General features: G+C 45.9%; 1 protein-coding gene across 1 annotated transcript in view; it reads left to right on the forward strand.

Moving 5' to 3' along the window:
• LOC115087708 (pleckstrin homology domain-containing family A member 3-like) overlaps nt 1-23,718 on the forward strand; it is a 78,273-nt gene that overhangs the window by 25,251 nt on the left and 29,304 nt on the right. The window contains exons 3-5 of the mRNA XM_029595203.1: nt 4,528-4,680; nt 10,057-10,193; nt 16,725-16,895. Of these exons, the coding sequence (XP_029451063.1) occupies nt 4,528-4,680; nt 10,057-10,193; nt 16,725-16,895 (461 nt within the window). The remainder of the gene's footprint in view (nt 1-4,527; nt 4,681-10,056; nt 10,194-16,724; nt 16,896-23,718) is intronic.

Raw genomic sequence — 23,718 nt, forward strand, 5'->3', positions numbered from 1 at the left:
CACTCCCATCGGGGCCTGCATCCATCAGCACTGCAGCAGCATTCATAAAAGAGAACTTTTGTAAGTCCACTTCTTTTTATGCATAAGAACACGCCATACTGGGTAAGACCAAGGGTCCATCAAGCCCAGCATCCTGTTTCCAACAGTAGCTAATCCAGGCCATAAGAACCTGGCAAATACACAAAAACTAAGCCTATCCCACGCTACTGATGCTAGTAATAGCAGTGGCTATTTTCTAAGTCAATTTAATTAATAGGTAATGGACTTCTCCTCCAAGAACTTATCCAATCCTTTTTTATACCCAGCTATATTAACTGCACTAACCATATCCTTTGGAAACAAATTCCAGAGTTTAATTGTGCGTTGAGTAAAAAAGAACATTCTCTGATTAGTTTTAAATGTGCCCCATGCTAACTTCATGGAGTGCCCCCTAGTCTTTCTATTATCCAAAAGAGTAAATAACTGATTCACATTTACTTGTTCTAGACCTCTCATGATCTTAAAGACCTCTATCATATCCCCCCTCATCCGTCTTTTCTCCAAGCTGAAAAGTCCTAACCTCTTTAGACTTTCCTCATTTTATCTCCTTCTGGACTTGATATCCATTTGCTAATACTGTTCAATGGTTCAAATGTCTCTATACTACTACACATTTGTTAAGAATCTGTTTACTGTTCTTACTAATGCTCAGTTTCAAGATATGTATACTTTTGTAAACCGTTATGATGGCTCAACCGAATAACAGTATATAAAACTCATCAAATAAATAAATAAAATAAATAAATAAATAGGGGAGCTGTTCCATTCCCTTTATCATTTTGGTCGCCCTTCTCTGTACCTTCTCTATCGCAACTATATCTTTTTTGAGATGCGGTGACCAGAATTGTACACACTATTCAAGGTGGGGTCTTACCATGGAGCGATAGAGAGGCATTATGACGTCCTCTGTTTTATTCACCATTTCCTTCCTAATAATTCCTAACATTCAGTTTGCTTTTTTGACTTCAGCACACTGAGCCGATGATTGCAAAGTATTATCCACTATGATGCCTAGATCTTTTTCCTGGATGATAGCTCCTAATATGGAACCTAACATCATGTAACTATAGCATAGGTTATTTTTCCCTATATGCATCACTTTTGACTTATCCACATTAAATTTCATCTGCCATTTGGATGCCCAATTTTCCAGTCTCACAAGGTCTTCCTGCAATTTATCACAATCCGCTTGTGATTTAACTACTCTGAACAATTTTGTGTCATCTACAAATTTGATTAACTCGCTCATCGTATTCCTTTCCAGATCATTTATAAATATATTGAAAAGCACGGGTCCCAGTACAGATCCCTGAGGCACGACACTGCCCACTCTCCTCTACTGAGAAAATTGTCCATTTAATCCTACTCTCTGTTTCCTGTCTTTTAGCCAGTTTGTAATCCACGAAAGGACATCGCCACCTATCCCATGATTTTTTTACTTTTCTTAGAAGCCTCTCATTAGGAACTTTGTCAAATGTCTTCTGAAAATCCAAATTCACTACATCTACCGGTTCACCTTTATCCACATGTTTATTAACTCCTTCAAAAAAATGAAGCAGATTTGTGAGGCAAGACTTGGCTTGGGTAAAGCCATGCTGACTTTGTTCCATTAAATGCAATGTCATTCTACCACCGGAGAGGGTTGCAGGGGTGCTCGAAAAACGCAATCATGCCCCGTAGGAAGTCAATGCAGGAGGATTCAGTTAGAGTTGGGTCACGAGCTCCAGGCTTATGCAGCCGTTTTGGGGGTTGATGTCACTGCCTGCCCTCCTTGAGCTTTCTTAGATCACAAGTGTCACCTGCAAAAAGGCAAACTTTCTGATTCCTCCCTCTGCAATATTGCATACAAAGATATTGAGCAGAGCTGTCCCCAGGACCGATCCCTAAGGCAGTCCACCAGTTGCCTTTTTTTCCTTGGAGTGAATTCTCTTCACCACCACTCTCTATTATCTCACTCAAGCAGGGGTCCGTTCCTGGCTGATCAGCTTATATATGAAGTTTCTGGGAGAGACAGTATCAAAACCTTTGAGGGAATGCATGTACGCTATACCCAGTGCACGTCCCTGATCTAGTTCTTAGGCCCCTGGATCAAAGCAATCTATCAGATTTATCTGAAATTATCTCTCGTTTGTAAACACCTGCTGGCTCAGATCCTGCAGGCCACTAGAGTCAAGATATCGCTACCCTTTCCTTCAGAAGAGTTTCCCTTAATTTTCCCATCACCCATGTTGCACTAACTGGTCTGTAATATCCCAGCTCCTCCCTATTCCCATTCTTCTGAAGAGGGAAAACTTCCTTCCTGCTGGAGTCCCACAGAATCACTTCCATCTCCAAAGATCTATTGAACAGTCTTCCCACCAGAACCTCTCTGAGCTCCCTTAATATCCGAGGATGTGTCCCATCAGGACTTTTAGGTTTGTCCGTGTTATGTTTTGCTAGTTCCCTGCAGATGCTCTGTGTTTATAAATGGTGTGGCATCAACACCTCAACTATATGTGCCCCTTCCTACCAGAGGTGGCCCATCTCCAACCCCTTCTTTGAAGGCTGAACAAAAGGGTTGGTGTTGCATTTCTGCCCGAGGAGAAAGGGAGTATTCGCTCCCAAAAGCGAATCCACTAAAAAGGGTATCGCCTTGTATTTCTCTTTGTCAGCCTTTGATTTCCTTTTATTCAGGTGGACTAACACCTGCTTTTCCTTGCTCACCTTTCCCGTATCCCTCATGTTCTTCCCTGTCATACACGTCACTTCCCTGCCTCCCTCCACTTTTTCAGATAATTTTGGAGATCCCTTCTACCTTTTTGGATGCTCATCTTTCTTGCCCCTGCCTTTGAACACCATATCTGCCTCTCCTTTTCTTCTTTCTTGGTACTTTGGCTCACTTGTTGCATTACTGCTTCTGAAGAAGGGGGGAAGGCGTGATGACCAGTTTCACGCTGCAGCTTGCTCATGCCCGACCATCTCCCTTTACAGAGAATCTGGCCACTGTGTGAAAAGACAATAGGCCTTGTGTCATGAAGGGCCCCATTGTCTCTTGTTGGTTCACTTCTTGGCAGTTTCAGCACAAGAGCCAAAACCAAATGCACAGGAAGGCTAAATGACTTCCTTAATATTGCAGCACTTTAAGACAGAGATGAGACCCACTTCGGGAGTCATTTCAAAGAGACCTCTATAGGTAAAAACAGTCTTTTACTTGCAAAAGTGGCTTCCTTTAAAATTGCCTGCGCGGGTAAAATTGCATGCATATGTCATGTTCGCTTGTAAGTTTACAGGGACTGAATGGAGGCATTCCTGAGAGTGGAGATGGGAAGAGTTTTGGAATTGCAATCATACTTTGTAAAATCTTTGTCCATATGCTTGTAAACTTTGTGTGCATGAAATAGTAGATGTAACTGTGTGGGGTAGATTTGGGTGTGTGTGTGTGTTGCATTACTGCTACCTATGCTGTACCTGTTCTGTGGTGATGCAGAATGTGTATGAGGGAAGCTTGCACTGCTGCTACCTGTACTCTACCGTGTGTGTGTGAAACTTGTCCTGTTGATACCTATGGTGGGGCAGAGTGTGTGTGTGTGTGTGTGTGTGTGTGTGCTGTACCTTTTTGGTGGGTCAGTGGATATAAGGGAAGCTTGCATTACTGTTCTTTTGATTTGTGAATTGTTTGGTTTTCTAGCTCTCTGGGATTGGCACATATCTTTTAAAGAAATGTTAAATAGCCTGGTTTTCAGGTTATCCACACTGAATATGCATGAAATAAATTTGCATGTGGTGGAGGCAGCAAATGGAAATCTAGCTTGTGCATATTCACTTTGTACATTCTGAAAACCCAACTGCTGCCAGGAATGGGTTGAAACCCATGGAATCTGGATGTTTAGGCATCCCACTCGCTCTGGTGATACTCTGCACTTTGTCCATGTTATAAGGGGCTCCAAGCTACAGGCTGTGCTCAGAGTGGGGGCAATTTTCCGTAAGCTTACTGTATCTGTGGCTGGAGTCATGCAGGGAAAAGGGACACATGTACGGTTGAAAACTCTGCAAATGCAGCACGTTAACCGCCGCGAGCCAAAATGCCCACTAAAATCCTAAGGGTTTTGTGTAGGAGATTTTTAACATGTTAGTTATTGTTGCCACCTCATCCTAGATCAACTGAACAGGCTGATCCATGCAGCTGCCGTTCTGATTTCTTTAAGAAAAAGTGAGACTGCATCACCAGGCACGCCCTGGGGAGGGAGGGAGCCAGGCTCAATTCAACCTTGTTGAATGGCCCGGGTCGAGGTGAAAACCTGAGGTTTTCTAATACTTTACATAAATGGCTATTCAAACAGTACACATGAAATTGGGAGAGGAAAGGATTCTAGGCCACATGACAGTACTTGGCTGGATCAGCTCTCCTCTCACATAGCACTGTGCTGAAGAGGTGCCAAACCTCCACCCATTCCCCTGGCCCTTTTTGCCTATTGCATTCTGACTCATCTCTCTCTCTCTCTCCCGCAGTGCATCCATCAGATGACACCCGGATGGAGCTGGTTATTCCCGGGGAGCAATTGTACCTAAGGACCAGGGATGCAGCCGAGAGACAGAAGTGGCTGGTGGCACTGGGCAGCGCCAAGGCTTGCTTGGGGGACAGCCAGGCACAGAAGGAGAAAGGTGGGCATGGGAACCACAGAAGGACTGCTGCCTCTTCTGCATAGACAGTAACCCAGCACCCCCTCTCCCCAGGGCAGCCTACCCTTGCTTCCTGTTGTTTTACCCCTCTGGTCTCCTATTTTTCTCTCGGTGATACTAAGTCTTTCCTCCTTCCCTCATTACTCGAAGTTGGGGGAGGTTGCCCCATCCCAGCATCTAGTTCTAGCCCTCGCAGCCTGGATGATGAGAGGGCAGTTCTGCAACCTCTGAACCTGAGGATGAGTCTCGTATTTTTCTGGCTTCCAGAACGGGTTCCACAGGGAAATCCTATAGTTTGAAGTGGAGGAGGTTTGCCTTTTGGTGTGACGGAAAGGCCCTAGAACCTTTCTCCTGCTCTACCCAAAAACTGTTTGAGTACCATCTCCATCTCTTTCTTGTCTGAGGACTAACTTATGGGCCGATACAGTAAAGTGCACTCTGGTGGAGCGCACAGTTAGCCCGCGTTTGGCCGTGCGTTTTCAACGCGCTATTTTAACCCCTTATACAGTAAGGGGTAGTAGTGTGTCGAAAACGTGCGGCCAACCCCCCCGAAACTAATAGCGCCCGCAACATGCAAATGCATGTTGATGGCCCTATTAGGTATTCCCGCGCGACACAGAAAGTAACGCCTGCCCAAAGGCAGGCGCCAATTTCAGCCAGCACCAGGGAAGTGCACAGAAAAGCAGAAAAAACTGCTGTTCTGTACACCCGCCAACTTAAAATCTTGGCGATATTAAGTCTGAGGCCCAAAAAATTAAAAATTAAAAAAAATTAAATTAAAATGTGCCCGTGGATCGGAAGACTGACGCTCAGTTATGCTGGCGTCCGTTTTCCGAACCTGTGGCTCTCAGCGGGCTCGAGAACCAACACCGGAAAAATTGAGTGTCGGCTGTCAAACCCGCTGTCAAAAAGGAGGCGCTAGGGACGCGCTAGTGTCCCTAGCGCCTCCTTTTACCGCGGGCCCTCATTTGAATATTTTTTTTTTTTTTACTAAATCGTGTGCTCAGAAGAGTGGCCTGTGCGCGCGTCGGGAGAGCGGGTGCTCGCCCACTCTCCCGCACTTCTTTCTGTATCGGCCTGTTAGTGAGGGCTCCTCTAAGTGCATATATTAGGTAAACCCATCTCTCTGCAGGCTCTAGCTGTCCTTTGCAATTGCAGCCTCCCATCAAGCTTCCTGCTGTGCCATAAGCCCTTAATGTGATAGTAACATAGCTGATGAAAGCCCCACTTATGCCTCTGGGCTCCTGTAAGCTGAAGTACCTGACCTGGAAGGTCACATTTTTGGTGGCGGTCACTTTGGCATGCAGGGACAGTGAACGCCAGGCCCTAGTGACTTATTCACCTTTTACCAAGTTTTTTTTCCACAATAGGGTGGTTCTGTGCTCGCATCCTAAGTTTGTGCTTGAGGTAGTATCGAACTTCGAAAAAGAGCCTTTGCCTTCTGTCTGGAGCAGACTGAGGCCCTTAAAGTCCACGCAGTCTCTTGTTTCATTTGATCCTCAACAAACCTGGAATTGCTGTTGCCAAGTGCCCCCTTTCCAACTGACTAGTGGATTGTACCTCCTCCTGTTTTATGCCCAGGTAGGCCTGAATCTAGTTGGGCATGTCAAGGTTTACAGTGCCCGGAGTCGTGGCAGTGTCATTAGCCTCTCTAAAGCTGGCCTCCATGGAGCTCTGCAAGGCTGTGACGTAGAGTTCTCACCACACGTTCGCATCACATTTATTGCTTGGATAGGGATGCGACGCGACAGTAAGTTTGGTCAGTCTGTCCTGTAGAGCCTAACCCTTTCCCTCTTGGAGCCCAATATTTTGGTCCCAGGCTTTCCCCCGCAAAAAAAAGTATAGACGATAAATGGTCCATTGGCAGCAAAAGTCAAGTTTTACCTATTGCCACTGTCTCTGGTTATTGTCCCCTTTTTTGTTTAGGGTAAAATACTATAACTAAGTATTCCCCCCCATGCGAGGACTTCCATCTTGCTAGTCCTCTGAGAAAGCAGATTTGCTTACCTGTAACAAGTGTTCTCCAAGGACAGCGGGATGTCAGTCCTGGCAAAACCTGTCCATGTCCCTGCACAGTCTGTTCTCCAGTTCCTTAGCTATAGTCTGGACTGAAGGGGCTCTGCATGGGCCCGGTGACACGGATCGTGCTGCACATGCCCAGCTGGGCGTGCTCAGAGCTTCTGTGTAGGGCTCTACCTGATGATGTCACCCACGGCTGAGACTGACATCCTTTTGTCCTCTGAGATTGCCTGTTACAGGTAAGCAACTCTGCTTTCTCTGTATCTCTCTAGTAATTGGTTTGCTTTCTATTTTTTTTTGTTGGAACAGCTTGCAATTTGCTCTTATTCTGGGTGTAATTGTGAGGGAAGGGGGCTCTTTTCTCTTTCTCTTCTGCATTGCCCTTTTTCAGTTGCCTTCATCCCTGTTTGTGGATCTCCGAGGTTATTATGTATTTAGCTTTAGTCAGGCCTCTTCACTGGTAATTCCAGGCGAGTTACATTCAGGTACAGTATGTATGTATGTGATTTAAAAAAAAAATTGTGTTGATCAGCTTATTATTAATGTGTGGAACTCCTTGTAATATGTTTGTGTGAGCCTTATTATATAGCTTTAAAAATGTAATAAATAGAGAGTAAACAAATGTACTGCATGGCAGGCACTCAGTGAGAAGCTAAGACTGGGGTGCATTGGCTGAGCCGTCTCTCTGGGTCTCCGTAGCAGGAGGTTCTGCAGGGTGAGACTGAGGAGCACTGGAAGCCCTGTGTATTAGAAACCCGCTCTGCTCTGGCTGGTCTCCAGGGTTATTGTGGTGACTGTGTGCATTTAGGGATTGGGAGATAAGAGGTTGAATAGTCACTTAACTGCTCACACTGCTGGATAACTTTTCCCTTGCTCCTCTCAGTAAATGTTGGTGCATGTAGGTGTCCTCTTGGAGATCAGTGCAAGTGATGGAGACCCTGTGTGTCGTCGTCCCCCAGTGAAACTGTTTGCACTCTCCTCTCTGCTGCATGGCATCACATTGCCCTACCGTGGCATGCACTCTGTTCTCCAGCTGGAATAAGAAAGCCAGCTACCCTCCCACTTAGCAAACCTGCCTGTTCACACCCTGAACGGGATTAGTCACAGCAGAAGGTGCGGTCCCAGGAGTTCTTGCTGCCTTTCATGTGGGAGTCTGTGCAGGAATATTCAAACCTGCTCTTCCATGACAAGCTTAAAATATTCCTTTTAAATATCAATGGGAAATGTAATGTACCATAGTACAACATTTCTGTAGGACTCTGTTTTAGCAAGGGAGAGGCAGCTGTATCTGTTGGCAGTAACCAGCGCACAGGAGAGGCTGAGAGTTAAATTGCAGCACATGAAGCAGAAAGGGCAACAGGTGTGCAGAAAATAAATCCAGGCATTAGTACCGGCTCCCTGCCTTTACTCAGTTTTCCTTCCCCTGCTCCCCCCCAACAATTGCAGATCCTGTTTCTTCATACAACTGTCCCCCCTCCTTTCTTTGTCTCCTTTTGTCTTTATGGGTTTTTAAAATCTGCTTTCCCAACAAAGCAATGAATAAAGGTTTGTTATCTCCCTCATACAGTTTACAGTGTGTGAGGGAAGCTTGCACTGCTGCTGTCTGTGCTGTTCCTGTTCTGTGGTGGGGCTGTGTGTGTGTGTGTGTGAGGGAAGCTTGCACTGCTGCTGTCTGTGCTGTTCCTGTTCTGTGGTGGGGCTGTGTGTGTGTGTGTGAGGGAAGCTTGCACTGCTGCTGTCTGTGCTGTTCCTGTTCTGTGGTGGGGCTCTGTGTGTGTGTGTGTGTCTGTGTGTCTGTGTCTGAGGGAAGCTTGCACTGCTGCTGTCTGTGCTGTACCTGTTCTGTGGTGGGGCAGTGTGTGGGTGAGGGAAGCTTGCACTGTTGCTGTCTGTGCTATACTTGTTCTGTGGTGGGGCAGTGTGTTAGTGTGTGTGTGTGTATGAGGGAAGCTTGCACTGCTGCTGTCTGTGCTGTACCTGTTCTGTGGTGGGGCAGTGTGTGTGTGTGAGTGAGGGAAGCTTGCACGGCTGCTGTCTGTGCTGAACCTGTTCTGTGGTGGGGCTGTGTGTGTATGTGTGTGAGGGAAGCTTGCACTGCTGCTGTCTGTGCTGTACCTGTTCTGTGGTGGGGCAGTGTGTGTGTGTGAGGGAAGCTTGCACTGCTGCTGTCTGTGCTGAACCTGTTCTGTGGTGGGGCTGTGTGTGTGTGTGAGTGAGGGAAGCTTGCACGGCTGCTGTCTGTGCTGAACCTGTTCTGTGGTGGGGCTGTGTGTGTGTGTGTGTGTGTGTGAGGGAAGCTTGCACTGCTGCTGTCTGTGCTGTACCTGTTCTGTGATGGGGCAGTGTGTGTGTGTGTGTGTGTGTATGTGTGTGAGGGAAGCTTGCACGGCTGCTGTCTGTGCTGAACCTGTTCTGTGGTGGGGCTGTGTGTGTGTGTGAGTGAGGGAAGCTTGCACGGCTGCTGTCTGTGCTGAACCTGTTCTGTGGTGGGGCTGTGTGTGTGTGTGTGTGAGGGAAGCTTGCACGGCTGCTGTCTGTGCTGAACCTGTTCTGTGGTGGGGCTGTGTGTGTGTGTGAGTGAGGGAAGCTTGCACGGCTGCTGTCTGTGCTGAACCTGTTCTGTGGTGGGGCTGTGTGTGTGTGTGTGTGAGGGAAGCTTGCACTGCTGCTGTCTGTGCTGTACCTGTTCTGTGATGGGGCAGTGTGTGTGTGTGTGTGTGTGTATGTGTGTGAGGGAAGCTTGCACGGCTGCTGTCTGTGCTGAACCTGTTCTGTGGTGGGGCTGTGTGTGTATGTGTGTGAGGGAAGCTTGCACTACTGCTGTCTGTGCTGTCCCTGTTCTGTGATGGGGAAGTGTGTGTGAGGGAAGCTTGCACTGCTGCTGTCTGTGCTGTACCTGCTCTGTGGTGGGGGCAGTATGTGTGTGTGTGTGTGTGTGTGTGTGTGGGAAGTTTGCACTGCTGCTGCTGTCTGTGCTGAACCTGTTCTCTGGTGGGGCTGTGTGTGTGTGTGTGTGTGTGTGGGAAGCTTGCACTGCTGCTGTCTGTGCTGTACCTGTTCTGTGGTGGGGCAGTGTGTGTGTGTGTGTGTGGGAAGCTTGCACTGCTGCTGTCTATGCTGTACCTGTTCTGTGGTGGAACAGTGTGTAGGTGTGTGAGGGAATCTTGTACTGCCGCTGTCCATGCTATATCTGTCCTGTGGTGGGGCAGTGTATGAAACTTGTATTGCTGCTGTAAATTTTCTATTGATTTCCAGGGCTTTTACTTTGACACCTTTTTCTGTCTTTGAATCCTTCATGAAATTACAGTCTTTTATGTTTGCAGCTCTTCCTTTCCACAGAGATCGTCCTGGGTAGGGAATCCGTGAGCAGAAAGATCTCGGAGCTTCGGCTGTACTGTGATCTGCTGACTCGGCAAGTTTTTGATGTACAGGAAGCTGCCTGCCCCCGGGAGGATGGCAGCCTATCTGACATAGAGGTATGCTACAAACCTGCAGTTATCAGCCTGAATGGCTCAGGTGAGGGGTAAGGTGTAAGGTTGCTGTTGGAGGCCAACATGCGAGTTGGGCAGGGATCAGAGCTGCCTCTTAAGGGTTCAGGTGTCCAGTTTCAAGCTGAGTTCATTTTATAGCACAGAAATAGCAAGTAACAGGAAGATATACTAGTCCTTTCACCACTGCAATACACAGTGCATGGAGCCAAGGTAATTCTTAGTCTCTCTAGTATAGAATCGGCCAGTATCAGTCTGGACTGAGCAGGGGTTAAACAAGTAACAAGTCCATGTCACAGTTCCAGTAGTGCAGATCACATTATTCAGGTTCAGCTGCATGACTAGGCAGCCCACAAGTTGTTTGGGAACACTTCCTTCTTCTCAGTGATTCCTGTTCAAGATCCATTTCCTCTGGGGCATGATTACTGGTTCTCGAATCAAGCTCTATTGGGATGGTCCTTGCTTTGCCACAGTACCCACCTGCTCAGGTGGCAGGGCCCTTACTCCTCAGCCAAGCAGGTCCCTGGTTCAAGACCAGCCCTGCCATCAGGCAGGTGGGGTGGCAGGGGCCAGGCTGCCTATGAGAGGACAGGGGTGCCGGGGCTTATAGTGAGCCTGGTGGCAAAGAATCTTTCATAGCTTCTTTTTGTTCTTGTGTGTTGTGAACATAGATTTTTAGTTCATCTTTTATTTTCTCACGATTTAATTAATGTTCTTTGAAGACCAGCAATTCACCTTAGTCACAAATATGGATGATGTCATTCTGATGGTGCCAGCACCATACGTTTTCCAGAGCTTTCTCGGAAATTCTTAGAGATCCTAATGGACATGCGCAGCGGTTCCACGATCACATAGTGGGCCTTAGAGATCTATTTACCAAGGTGTAGTATTTTCCCCGCAGGTTTATGAATCCCATGTTCCAGGACGTACCCAGATCAGTCCAGACTCCTGGGTTTTGCCTCCCTGCCAGCAGATGGAGACGGAGAAAGTTTTACTGACACTGCTACATAATCGAGTGTGCCACCTGCAGTCCCTCAGTATTTCTCTGTCACCAGGGGATGGTATATGGTGCAAAACCTTGCCGTCTGGGAAGAGAAATTAAAGAAAAAGAAGACAGGAATTTTGAGATTTATATCCTCCCAGGGGTTGTCAGGTCCTGGTGGGGCCATCCTCCCTGTTTTGAGGCAGACGAGCAGGGGGTTGGTGACCCTTCTCTGAGCTCAGTCTGGAGGCCATGGGGTGGACATCTGGTGGTCCAGATCCCTCATCCCCCTTGAGGCAGTGTTGGAATCCTGCTGACAACTCTGCAAGTGGAGCCTGGAGAGCCAGGGAAGTATATATCTTTCTTCTGGGCCAGGGCTGCTTGAGTAAAGTTAAAAAAAAAAAAAAAAAAAAAAAAAGAGTGGTCTCTTTATTTATTTTTGTTTGCAGTGGTTGGATGCTCTACCGATCGGGTGTGCGGGGCTATTGTTCACAGGTCTCTCCTGTATCAGGCAGGTCTCCCAAGGCGAGTAGCAGCCAATGGCTCAGGAGCTCATGCGCAGTTGGGAAGGAATGGCGTGCGACGGTGCATGCTGTGCTCGAGGGGGCTTGCGGTGCAGGAGAAATCAGCAGGGTTTATGTCCCGTTTGTGTCTCGGGAGGAGAAGGCTCGTCCGGCATGTTAGAATTTGTTTGTCCCTTTCCAGATGCTTACATCATGCCCCCTTCTGCCCCTCTTACCAAGCATGCAGCTGTTCAGGGGATGGTATACCACTTAAGGCAACTGGGAGCTATAGTGCCAGTCCCGCGAGAGGAGCAGTGAATGGGATGGTATTCCATCTATTTCGTGATTCCAAAGAAAGAAGGCTCACTTTGCCCAATTCTAGACTTGGAAAAGGTAAATGCAGCCCTCAAGGTTCCGCATTTTCGTATGGAGATTCTGAGGACAGTTATCATGGCAGTGCGCAAAGACGTTTCTGGCATTGTTAGATCTAAGAGAAGCCTATCTGCATATCGCCATCAGACAGGAGCAGCAGCGTTTTCTGAGGTTCAAGGTTCTAGGAGAACATTTTCAGTTTCAGGCCCTTCTGTTTGGTTTAGCATCAGCTCTGCGCACATTCACCAAGGTGATGGTGGTAGTAGTGATGGCAGCCCTACGACGGGAGGGTGTGCTGGTGCATCTGTACCTTTACAACTGGCTCATCCAGGTGAAGTTGAAGGATCTGTGTAGGCAATTGGTGCAGAAAGTGATGCAACATTTTCAGTCTTTAGGCTGGGTGGTGAATCTTGTGAAGAGCCATCTTATTCCCTACCAGCATTTGGATTATCTGAGGGCTTTATTTGATATGCAGAAGGGGAGAGAATTCCTCACAGAAGAGAGGATGTTGAGGTTAGAGGGTCAGGTGCGTCACCTGTTGGAGCTTTCAGTGCCCAGGGTGTGGAACTGTTTACAAGTCCTGGGTTCCATGGCTTCAGCTTTGGTCTTGGTGCCTTGGACATTTGCTCATATGTGCCCTCTTCAGAGGGTTTCTTCTCTCCTGGTGGAATCTGTTGTGGGAGGAGTTTCATCTTCCCCTTCCACTTGAGGGGGAAGGCAGAAACAGTCTTTCGTGGTGGCTTCTTAGAGCCAGTCAGGAATATGATGTGTAATTGGAGGCTCCAGATTGGGTGATAATTACCACCAATGCCAGCCTTTTGGGCTGGGGAGCAGTGTGTCAGGATCAGTCAGTGCAGAGCCAGTGGTCGAAAAAAGAGGCTTCTTGGTCTATCAGTCGGTTAGAGACGAGAGTGGTGCAGTACACTTTGCTTGCTTTTCTGCCACGGTTGTATGGTCTTCCGTGAGAGTCCTATCAGAAAATGCGACAACGGTGGCCTATGTCAACCGACAGAGTGGTACCAAGAGTCGTGCGGAGGCTCAAGCATTGATTCTTTGGGCAGAGCAGCACTTGGAGAGAATAGCAGCATCTCACATCGCCAGGGTAGACAATGTTCAGGCAGACTTTCTGAGTTGAAGGACATTGGACCTAGGAGAGTGATAGCTGTTGGAAATGGTGATGTCTTATTCGCAAGAGATGGGACTCTCCACATATGGATATAATGGTGACCAGATAAAACACCAAAGTGTCTCGTTTTTACAGCTGTTGAAAAGAGCACGGAGCAGGGGGGCATCAATGCACTGGTTCTACCATGGTCTCCTGGGTGTTCTGCTGTATGTCTTTCCTCCATGGACACTGGTGGGAAAGGAGTTACGGAGGATAGAGAAGCATCCAGGTGATGTGATCCTGGTGGCTCCGGAGTGGCCATGCAGATCTTGTCAACATGGCTGTAGAAGACCACTGAGGTTCAGCAATCTGTCATATCTTTCCACCAAGGTCCAATATTTTTAGACCAGGCAGCTTGCTTTTGTCTCACAACCTGGCTTTTGAGAAGAGATGGCTGAGACAGAGGGGATATCCCGAAGATGTTATTACCACCTTGTTGCAGGCCAGGCGAACTTCCACATCTTTAGCATATGTGTGAGTGTAGAAGGTCTTCGAGTCCTGGTATATCACTAATGGGGTGTAGGCTCTTCAGGAGGGTTTAGTCAAGGATCTGGCCTTTAACTCTCTCAGGGTACAGGTAGCAGCTTTGAGCTTTCTTCAAGGTAAGGTGCAAGGTTATTCTCTGTCTGCGCACCTGGATGTCCTACGTTTTCTTTGGAGAGCAAAGAATTTGCGTTTTCTGGTGAGGAAGGCTTGTCTGTCTTGGAATCTTAATTTGGTGCTTAAAGGATTGGGTGAGGCTGTGTTCGAACCTCTGAGGAGGGTAACCTTAAAGGACTTGACTCTTAAGGTTGTTTTCCTAGTGGCTATTTGTTCAGCCAGGAGGATTTCGGAGCTCCATGCTTTGTTGTGCTGAGGCCCATTTTTGTAGATTTCTGAGTAGGGGGTGTCGTTAAGCACGTGCCCTTTTTTTTTTTGCCTGAGGTGGTTTCAGCATTCCATGTTAATCAGATTGTGGAACTTCCGGCCTTTCCAGATTTGGATTCCTCCATGCCCCAATCAAGAGAACTTAGGCTCTTGGAAGTGGGTTTTACAGTTCTGACGTTACAAGGAATTAACAACCAGCAGAGTTGGTGGCAGCAAAAGTAGGTAAGAAGTGCTGCTTTCATTCTTCCTGCCAGCCAGAAGTGATCTGGGGCGGGGAGCAGTGGCAATAATTATGTTGGATGGGCGCATAAAGTGGAAGATTGGCCTAGGACATCTGATGCCCTTGCAGCAGCCCTGACTAGAACACCAATACACCTCCTATTGGGAGGTGCATATTAGAAAACAGGACAAGCTGGACTACTGAAGTGGCTATACCTGGAGGAGGGCTCTACTTCCCTTCCTGGGCACTCGATTTATCAATCTCCTGAGGTCCAGCTTTTGGCATCCCTCAAGACTCTTTGAAGAGGATCAGTGCTCCTGTGGACCTCATTGACTCATCAGGGTAGTTGCTCAGCACATGAAGAGTTCCAAGCAGCTGGAGTTGACTGCACTTGAAACATGGAGTGATCCACCTACTACTCTTTCTTCTATGGAGCCAAGCATTTTAGCACTAACATTGAGCTTCAGGTATTAAGGATCAGTGTCTGCACCAAGCCTGAGCCAAAGAATCTTGGAGAGGAAAGCCTCCCCAGACTCTTGGAGATGATCAGCTCCTTGGCTGTGAGAGCTCAACCAGTGCCAAAAATCAGTCAATTCAAGGACTGGCACAGACTTAGATGCCATATCTAAGCACCACCTATTCCCCCATGCATGTGGATTTTGGGGCTTTTACTGTATGTATATATATATATATATATATATATATATATATACAGTAAAAGCCCCAAAATCCACATGCATGGGGGAATAGGTGGTGCTAGTTAATGTAATATGCTGGTTATCTAAGAGCCCACTGCATCCTACTCCAGGCAGCAGCAAGCAGAGAACAGAAGAAGAGGAGAGCGATGCTGGAGTGTGCAGAACAGAGAGAAGCTACTGTCATTCTATCCCCACTCCACTGAGTTCCTGGATGAAATGACATACTAGTTGGTTGAGCATTCCAGATAGTTGAGCGCTGGGTAGTGGGGCTTTCTCTGTATTGAGAGTGACTTTGAGCAGTCATGGGAATCCCCTTATGAGTCAGAGCTATTTTCAAATAGGAATTTTCACCTTCTTAAAAAGCATATTATTTGCTTGCGATTCCATGCTTTTGAAACAGTATTAAGGGCCTTTGATGAACAAAGACACCCATGGCTGTGAGCATCTGACCTCCATGAGGATGTAAAGGAAAGGCTTACCAGTGTGCCTTGTACAGGAAGGAAACTCTTTTTGGAGATACGGTCAAGGAGGTTGTGGATTTTCTGAAGGACCATTATTCAGACCCTCTCCTCTATTACAAACTCTGCCAACTTTTTCTTTTTCAGGAGGTTCCAGAATTAGAAACCTGGAAAGCACCTCCAGAGTCTGGCTTGCCCTGAAGGCGTACCTTGCCATCGTGAAGGCAGAAGCTCTAAGCCCCATGTGACTACCCAATCAAAACCAGGGATGGGTTTTTGACTAAACCCGGAGACTATAGCCAGCACTCCAGGCTTCCTTTTGGTGGGAGGTTGAGGATTTACATAAGTCATTTGTATAGTTTCTGAGGGCTACCGATTATACCTTTCGGAATTACCTCCAAATCGTCCACCAAAGGGAGCACCTGGAACAGCTCAGGTTAGAAACCTCCGCCCTCTTAAAGACTAAGGCAGTAAAACGCGTACCACCGCAGGAGAGAAGGAAAAGATTTTATTCTGGGTACTTCGTGGTCTTCCGAAAAAAAAAACTGGGGGATCCCGTCCCATCCTAGACCTAAGGGCCTCGAACATCTTATGGGCATCTTATGTCAGAAAGTTTCGAGATGGTTACCGGGGGCACCCTAATAATACTGGCCATGTTCTTTGGGTTTGGAAAAAATGTACACGCATATAAAGGTACCTTAGTGTCACAGAAAGCATCTCAGATTTTTTGGCAAGGAAGCAACACCTCTAGTGCCACCTACCGCCTCTTCGCCTAGCATCGGCTCCATGGGTATTCATACACAGGGCCACTTTCCAGTGCCATGGGGATATTGTACTCCTGTGAGTACAAGACTGCAAGCATATTTTCAAAGAGAAATGCCTTAACAGAAGGCTGTGTCTACCTTTCCAGGAGCTTAGACAGCACCAAGAGCTTGAGCATGTGACTTATGAATTGCTGGCTTCAGAGGCCATCTGTTACAGGTAAACAACTTTGCTTTACCTTTGTTTATCATTTCTAAAGCACTACCCAGACATATGCAGCACTGAACAGATACACATTAGACAGTCTTTACTTCATGGAGCTTGCAATCTAGTCAGAACAAAACATACATGACAGACGAGTCTGTGGGAAGGGCATTTATTGTAGAGAAGAACTTCAGATTTAAAAGCAGCCTCAGAAAGATGAGGTACATGGGGTTCCATTTTCTCGCTTGTTTTATGTTCAATAATTTATTTTTTTTTGTCTTGACTTAGAAAATGAGCAACGCCTCTTCTCTGCTTCAAACCACCTGCAGCCAATTTCTGTCTACACTAGATGAGTGCATGAAGGTAGCCAGTGCCCAGCTGGCACCAAGCCTTCACCAGCCTTCTCCAGCCCCCTCGACCCCTGATCTTGTGGGTGCCAAACTCTCTCGTGCTCACAGAGTAAGATTCCATCAAAGGTTTCTCTCGTCTGTCTTTTTTTTTTGTGCTGTGCTAGGTTTCGCTTATTTCCATGCCCTGCTGATTTGGGGCTATTTGGCACATCTGGACATGCTTTCCTTCCAGTGCTGACACCACAGGGCAGCACTAGGGAGATGCTGTCCTTGTGCGCCTAAATCCAGACGTAGCGGTGATTTGTGTTCGAAAAATTGTGCATCTAAAAATTATGCACCTAAAAAGTGAGTTAAAAGCACATCATTTGTGCTCTTGAGGTCATATGCAGAAATCCTAAGTGCAAGACCCCAACACCTCGAACTGCAGGTTCAGCCCCATAGATTAACACCAGCACTAGAAACTTTACTCCATCTCGGACCAGGAGTTAATTTCCAGCATTAAGGAAAACCTGAGTTAAGTCTATGTACTTCTGTGCATTGGGGGGGCAATAGCTAATGCCTTCATTTACTTGCAGGCACATGTAAATTTGTGCTCCCATGTTTTGCTCATTAGTGGTGTGCGCATTTTTTTTGCGCTAATTGCCCTGCTGCATCAGGCGAAAAGTTCTAGACCCCAAAATGTGCCTTGAGCCATGCACAGACGTGTGAGGACAGCCTAACACACCCCTTTTTATATGGGGGTGTGGGCAAGGTGAGATCAATGCCAGCAGCACCTGACCAGTCTGCGACTCTGCTGCTTCCCCAGTCTGACATTCTTCTTACGTAGATGCATAGAAGGTATCAGCAGATAAGGACCATTTAGTCCATCCGGTCTGCTCATGGATGCCTGCCTATTGTGCTTAGGTCTCACTCGTTCTCTGGTTACTTTTTCATTGGTAGCTCAAAGCAAGATACATTCAAGTTACAGTAGGGTGTCTTCATTGTCCTAGAGGGCTTACTTCACCCAAGGTCACAAGGAGCGTCAGTAAATGACACAGGATTTGAGCCCAAGTGTCCCTGATTCTCAGCCTGTGCTATCCATTAACGCTACTCTTTTCTCCCTCCTCCACTGCTTAAGGTCCCTTTTGCATCTGTCTCATGCAGGCTTGAATTCTGTCACTGGTTTTCCTCCGCCGGAAGTCTGTTCCAAGTGTCACCCACCACCCTCTCTGTGACAGTGTGTATAATCTTGTATTCTCTTTGAGCTTCCCTTCCTTCAGCTTCATGTGATGACCCCTTACCCTTTAAGCTATGCTTCTTTCTGATACTTGATTGAAGCCCGTGCTTTTATAAACCAAAACAATAATAATCATCTCCCCTTTCCCTTCTTTCTTCTGGAGAGTCCATCTTTAGCTCCTTCAGTCTTTCTGTTTGTGACTTATAGTGCAGAGCATATATCATTTTGGTGGCCCTGACCTTGTCAATGTCCTTGTTGGGGGATGAACTGAACACTGTTCTCAGGCTGAGCTCTTTAGAGAGGTGCTTTAGAATCGCAGGGGTGAGCAGTGTTTCCTTGTGCTCCTGCTGTTAGACGGGCTGGATTCCAGAAGCAGGGCAGTGCCACGGCAGGAGAGTTCTAGGCAGCCAAAGACTTCGCCACCATTGTTCCAGACACTTCAGGAAGGTAACAACACATTAGGCTGGTACTTTGTGAGTGGCTGCATTCCTGTTTTCCTGTTTCTTCCACTCAGTTTCCTGCACCGTTGCAGTCCATGTTTGTTTGGGTATGGGGGGTTCGTGCCGCTGCAGTGCTTGTTGACATCCGCAGTTAGACCAGTTGATTAGATGTTCATGGTTTCCACTACGCAGCTCTTTCACCATGCTGAAGCTGGGAGTCACAATGCTGCATAACTGCTCCTGGATCGGCTTAACTTAGACCTTAGGACTGACCAAGACAGCTCAGTTTTGTGCTGCATGTGTTGTGATCTGCTATGCTGATGGGAGGAGCTAGCAGGTGAGAGTAGCAATCTGATAGAATCTATTCCCCCAGGGAGGAGGAGTTAGCAATCTGTTGTGAACTGGCTAAGGAGTTGAGAATCTGTTATGATATAGACTGCTGAGTTGGCAATCTGTACCAGCGGAGTACTAGAGAGGGTGCTCAGCTGACAGGAAGGTAAATTGGTGAATTCTTGGGCCGATGGCAGATGACAGCGCCCCCAGGAGGATATCCTGAGAGGGACCACCGGCTAGGCTTGAGTATGGAGACAGACACAGATAGTTCTTTTATTAGACAGGTAGTAGAACCATTAGAGGTGGCAGTAGTGAGCTGATATGTCCGGCAGGGCTGAAGTCCCTCATATGCTGGAACTGCGATCCGGGTTGCTGAGCTGTAAAGAGACTGTAGATAGTGAATAGACAGGCTATATATATATATATATATATTCCAAGGATGCAGAGTTGCGTAGAGGGAAGCGGGTCCAAGGAATCCCCGCAATCAATTCTTTGGTTGCAGAGTTGCTTGGACAGCCGAAGCGAGTCCTTGCTAACTCAATCTGTTAGCAAAAGTTGGAAGTGGATGACGTCAATACATGGGAACACCCCTGAGGTTCGCGCCCTTGCTGGTACATACTTTGGAGCGCGCACGTGCCCTACGTCATCAGGAACATGGCTGATCCGCAGCGTCGAGCCGGCCCGGGGATGCCGGGGAGAAGTGGCATGGAGACGCCGCAGCAGCAAGCTGTCCATCAGGCCCGGAGGGAGTCTCCACACAGGTAGAGAGGGTGGAGTGAGGGCGAAAGCAGGCACGAACGCAACAGCATGTTTGTTTGTGAGCACTTTTATCTGACAGGTAGGATTGCCACTTGGCTTCATGTTATAAGAAAAAGGCTAATCCAGTCCTGTTTTTACTCTGTTACATGCAGGGACTTGTAGTTTTGACTGTCCCATTGATTTACCTAAGGAAATCAGAATTAAAAGTCCCTGCATGCAATAGGGAAACAAACATTATTGGATTAGCGTGTTCTTACGACATGAAGCCAGGTGGCAACCCTACTGACAGGTTACTCAGCGGACAATTTTGTTTGACAGGAATTGTCCAGATCCTCCAATTTTAATTTTGGCCCGGCTCAATCAGAACCCTTTTTTTTTGCGCTATGGGACTATGATCCTTCACTCACAGGTAGCAGGTGTTCCTCCCCTCTCTGCCCCACACATTTTATGTCATCCTTCTAGCTTGCCTTGCCCAGTCATTACAGCAGCAGTCCTTGGCTGGAGGCCATATACCAGGTGATCTCCTTCCAGAGCCCAAATCTGATCACTAAGTTTCTCTGCAGCATATTTTTTGTCCCCTGCCTCTCTCCTTCTGGGCTCTGAATGCTGCTGGCTCAGGAGTTAAACGCAGGTCCTTCCCATGGCAGCGAGTAGCACTTACCACTGGCCCGCTCCTCAAACCCACTATGTTGAAGGCAGCAGACTAGTGTAGGATCTATGTTTTAACGTGGAAAACCGCTCTCTTGTGCCTGCCTATGCTTGTTTATTTCTTTTTATTCTTTGGCTCTTGAGTGGCGGTATGCCCCTGTGTTGATGGAAATAAGTGTGAATAGATGATTAGAGAAAACATTGTTTGGAAGAACAACACAGAGCGTCTCCTGTTCCACATCACAACCACCTCTATGTGAAACACCTTTTTCTTGTGCAAGAGAGCACTGAATATGTCTGTTATCTCAAGAGGCTGAGGTTTTTCCCCCAAGGACACTACTTTCTGGAGACAACCCTTTTTCCTCTGCCCCAGCCCACATAGTTGACATTGGATTTGCAGTAGCAGCAGCTTAATCAAAGGTAACCAAAAAGAGCAAGGCAGTATCCAGAAGCTGTTACTGCACCCTCTGCAGGGTGGCATCATTGCAGCGGTTACTACCATTAACAGAAGGCAGGGATGGGGTAACCTGCACGATGCGGCAGTTATTACCATAAGCCACTTGTTGGGCAGACTGGTCTTGATCTGTATTCATTACTAGGTTCTGTGTCTTCATTGTGTCTGCTTTGTGAAGAGGAGGAGGACACTGATTACTCTATTCCGGTTTTGCTCCCTCAGCTGTTACCCTCTGGTTTAGAGATGGGTCCCTTTTTTTCTTTTAACATACTTTTTTTTTTTTTATTGATACAAATTTAGTAATAACAAACAGAAGTAGCCGACACAGTTTCCCCATTTTCTCCCCATAATATTCATACAAACGTAACAAGAATATATTAATGTAATCCGATAAATGATGACAAACATGTAGTTTCAGGCTGCATGCTATAATTGTCCCAGTCTTATTCTCCTATGTGGGGCAGATTGAATAATCCAGTTGGTCTAGAATCTAGACTGTTGCTGAATCTCTACCAACAAATTCGTATATACGGAGCCCAATACCACAAAAGGTCTCTTTTGACGTTGGTGTTCTCCACAATCCCAAGTCAGACGGTTCCTTGCAGAGCCATTTAAGTAAAATGTATCTTTTAGCATTTATACAAGATTAATCAATAGCAATTTGTGCAACCTTCCCTCTAGTACTCTGTCTCCCACCAACCCCAACATACAGAATATGCATGACATTGATATGGATTTCTTGGTCACAATGGCCAGTTCTCGTATACTTGCTTCCCATTAAAATTAATCAGCATTCCCAAAGACAATGAAGCAGAATGGCATCGTATACTTGATATTTCAAGCAATTACTTGAGCTGGTCAGTCCCACTTTGTGGGCACGCAAGGGAGAGAAGATAGTTCTCTGGAATACTCTCAGTTGCATCTCCAAAGTACCATATTATCAGTACAACTGTAAATTAAGTCATTTACATATTTAAAGTACTTATATCCCACCTATCATCTGCAATTCTAAATACATTACAACTTTACATCCATAAATAAACATCAAACAGTAAACATAAAATCAAACATAAAACAATACATAAAATGTCACATTTCAGAGCACTCGTCACTGATGTGTCATTGCAAGGACAAATCCCTCCTCATTCAGTTCAAATCCCAATCTCACAAAGCTAGATTCCCTAGCCCTGCCTATTCATGACAGGATTTCAGGTTCTCTACATGAAGAGTGCTCTGTACATCTTTCCACCATACCTCAGCCAAAACCTTAAATACTGTATAATCTTACAATTATTAAAAAATGTATAAAGCTAAGACAGAGAACATTTTATGTAAGGAATTCAATTAAATTAAATTTTGGAGAAGCGATAGGTAAATCTATATTATTTAATATCTTGAAAATTTAAGTTTGAATTTGGAGGTACATAAGTCCTTATTCCTATAGCCTAAATGTTTGCAATAATCAAAAGAATGTATATGCTGTGTACCTTTGTCAATAAAATCAACCTCTATCCACAACTTGCCTTGTCTCAGTCGTTTATGTAAAGAAGTCTCATTCCCAGGGGAAAATTTTGGATTCCCAGAAAGAGGTAAATATGGCAACACATGTCTGTCCAGGGACATCAAACTCCTCACAAAATTCCATGTCCCTCTCGTTGATCTCATGGTCAATGACATAACACATCCCTGCGGGCGTGAAGGACACATTTTAGATTCATGGGGGCACAGATTGTCTGTTCAAAGGTTACATCTGTGTAAGTATTCCGATTTAATAGCCAATCTCCTAAGAAACGTAAATGACAAGCTACATTATACAGCTTAAAGTTAGGTAAACCCATAACCCCTCTCTTCCTTCAGTATCATCAATTTCTGAAGAGGGATCTTCTCTCTTTTTCCATTCCAAAGAAATTATTAAAAATCTTTTTAAGGAGTTTGATGTCCTTCACTAATACTTACTGGGAGTATCTGGAATATATACAGTAACTTTGGGGATAAAATCATTTTCACTTGCATAATTTTCCCCTGCAATGAAACTGGAAACTCCATCCAACTTTCCACTTAAAATCTGAAATGAAAGGATAAATATTAAGGGAATACATCAATTTTGGGTTCTTATGGATTTGCTGACCCAGGCAGTTAGATTGTAAATTACCCAGAACATTTGGAGTGTCTTGTCCCAACTGAGTTTAAAACCAGAGAAATTCCCATAGTCCGCAAAGATCTTTAAAGCTAAAAAAAAGTTTTCTTAATCTTTGGTAACAGCAGCAAAATATCATCAGCAAACAGGAGAGTTCAATTGCTGATGTCCCTCCTGAATATCCTTGATACCACTATCCCCCTTTAATTTACAGATTAAAGATTCCAAGATTAATATGAATAAAAGGGACTTTGTCAAACGCCTTCTGAAAATCCAAATACACTACATCTACCGGTTCACCTTTATCCACATTTATTAACCCCTTCAAAAAAATGAAGCAGATTTGTGAGGCAAGACTTGATGGAAATGGATTGCATACATGCTATCAAAGGGATATTTGTTGGGTCTTTCCTTGGACGTCAAGAACCTATTTGAGCTCAGTTTAGAGAAGATTGATAAGGACTTGGTAGAAAATAAAAATTCCTTTCGTTTATAGACTTGACCTAAGGCAACACAGTTGTCCTTTGTTGTTCAATATCAGAGGTTCTTTAGGGGTGGTTCAGCTAATATGTTTAAACAAACCACAGGCTGCTGTGCAGAATCCTTCCAGCATGGAACAAGAGAGCAGAAGATCTCTCCAGTCACTGAACAGTTCAATAAGTAGAATTCCCGACCTACCAATCCTTTGCCAGGGACTATAAGCAATGTTCTTTCTAATTTTTGAAAGCCTACATATGAAAACTTTTTCTTTTGTACAACTTTTTATAAGCTGAATTACACTGGATCATAGTGCACACATTTTAATGCAAATATTGGGATTTCTTGTGTGCCCTATGGTTTGCTATTATTGCAGCATTCACGACTTGTGTGCACATGCATGCAGCTTAGAGGGAACAGTGACCACAAGCTTGAAGACAGGTTTCAGTATTTTTAGGACAATTAGGA

This window comes from Rhinatrema bivittatum, chromosome 3, assembly GCF_901001135.1.
Source record: "Rhinatrema bivittatum chromosome 3, aRhiBiv1.1, whole genome shotgun sequence".
NCBI classification, from domain to species: Eukaryota; Metazoa; Chordata; class Amphibia; order Gymnophiona; family Rhinatrematidae; genus Rhinatrema; species Rhinatrema bivittatum.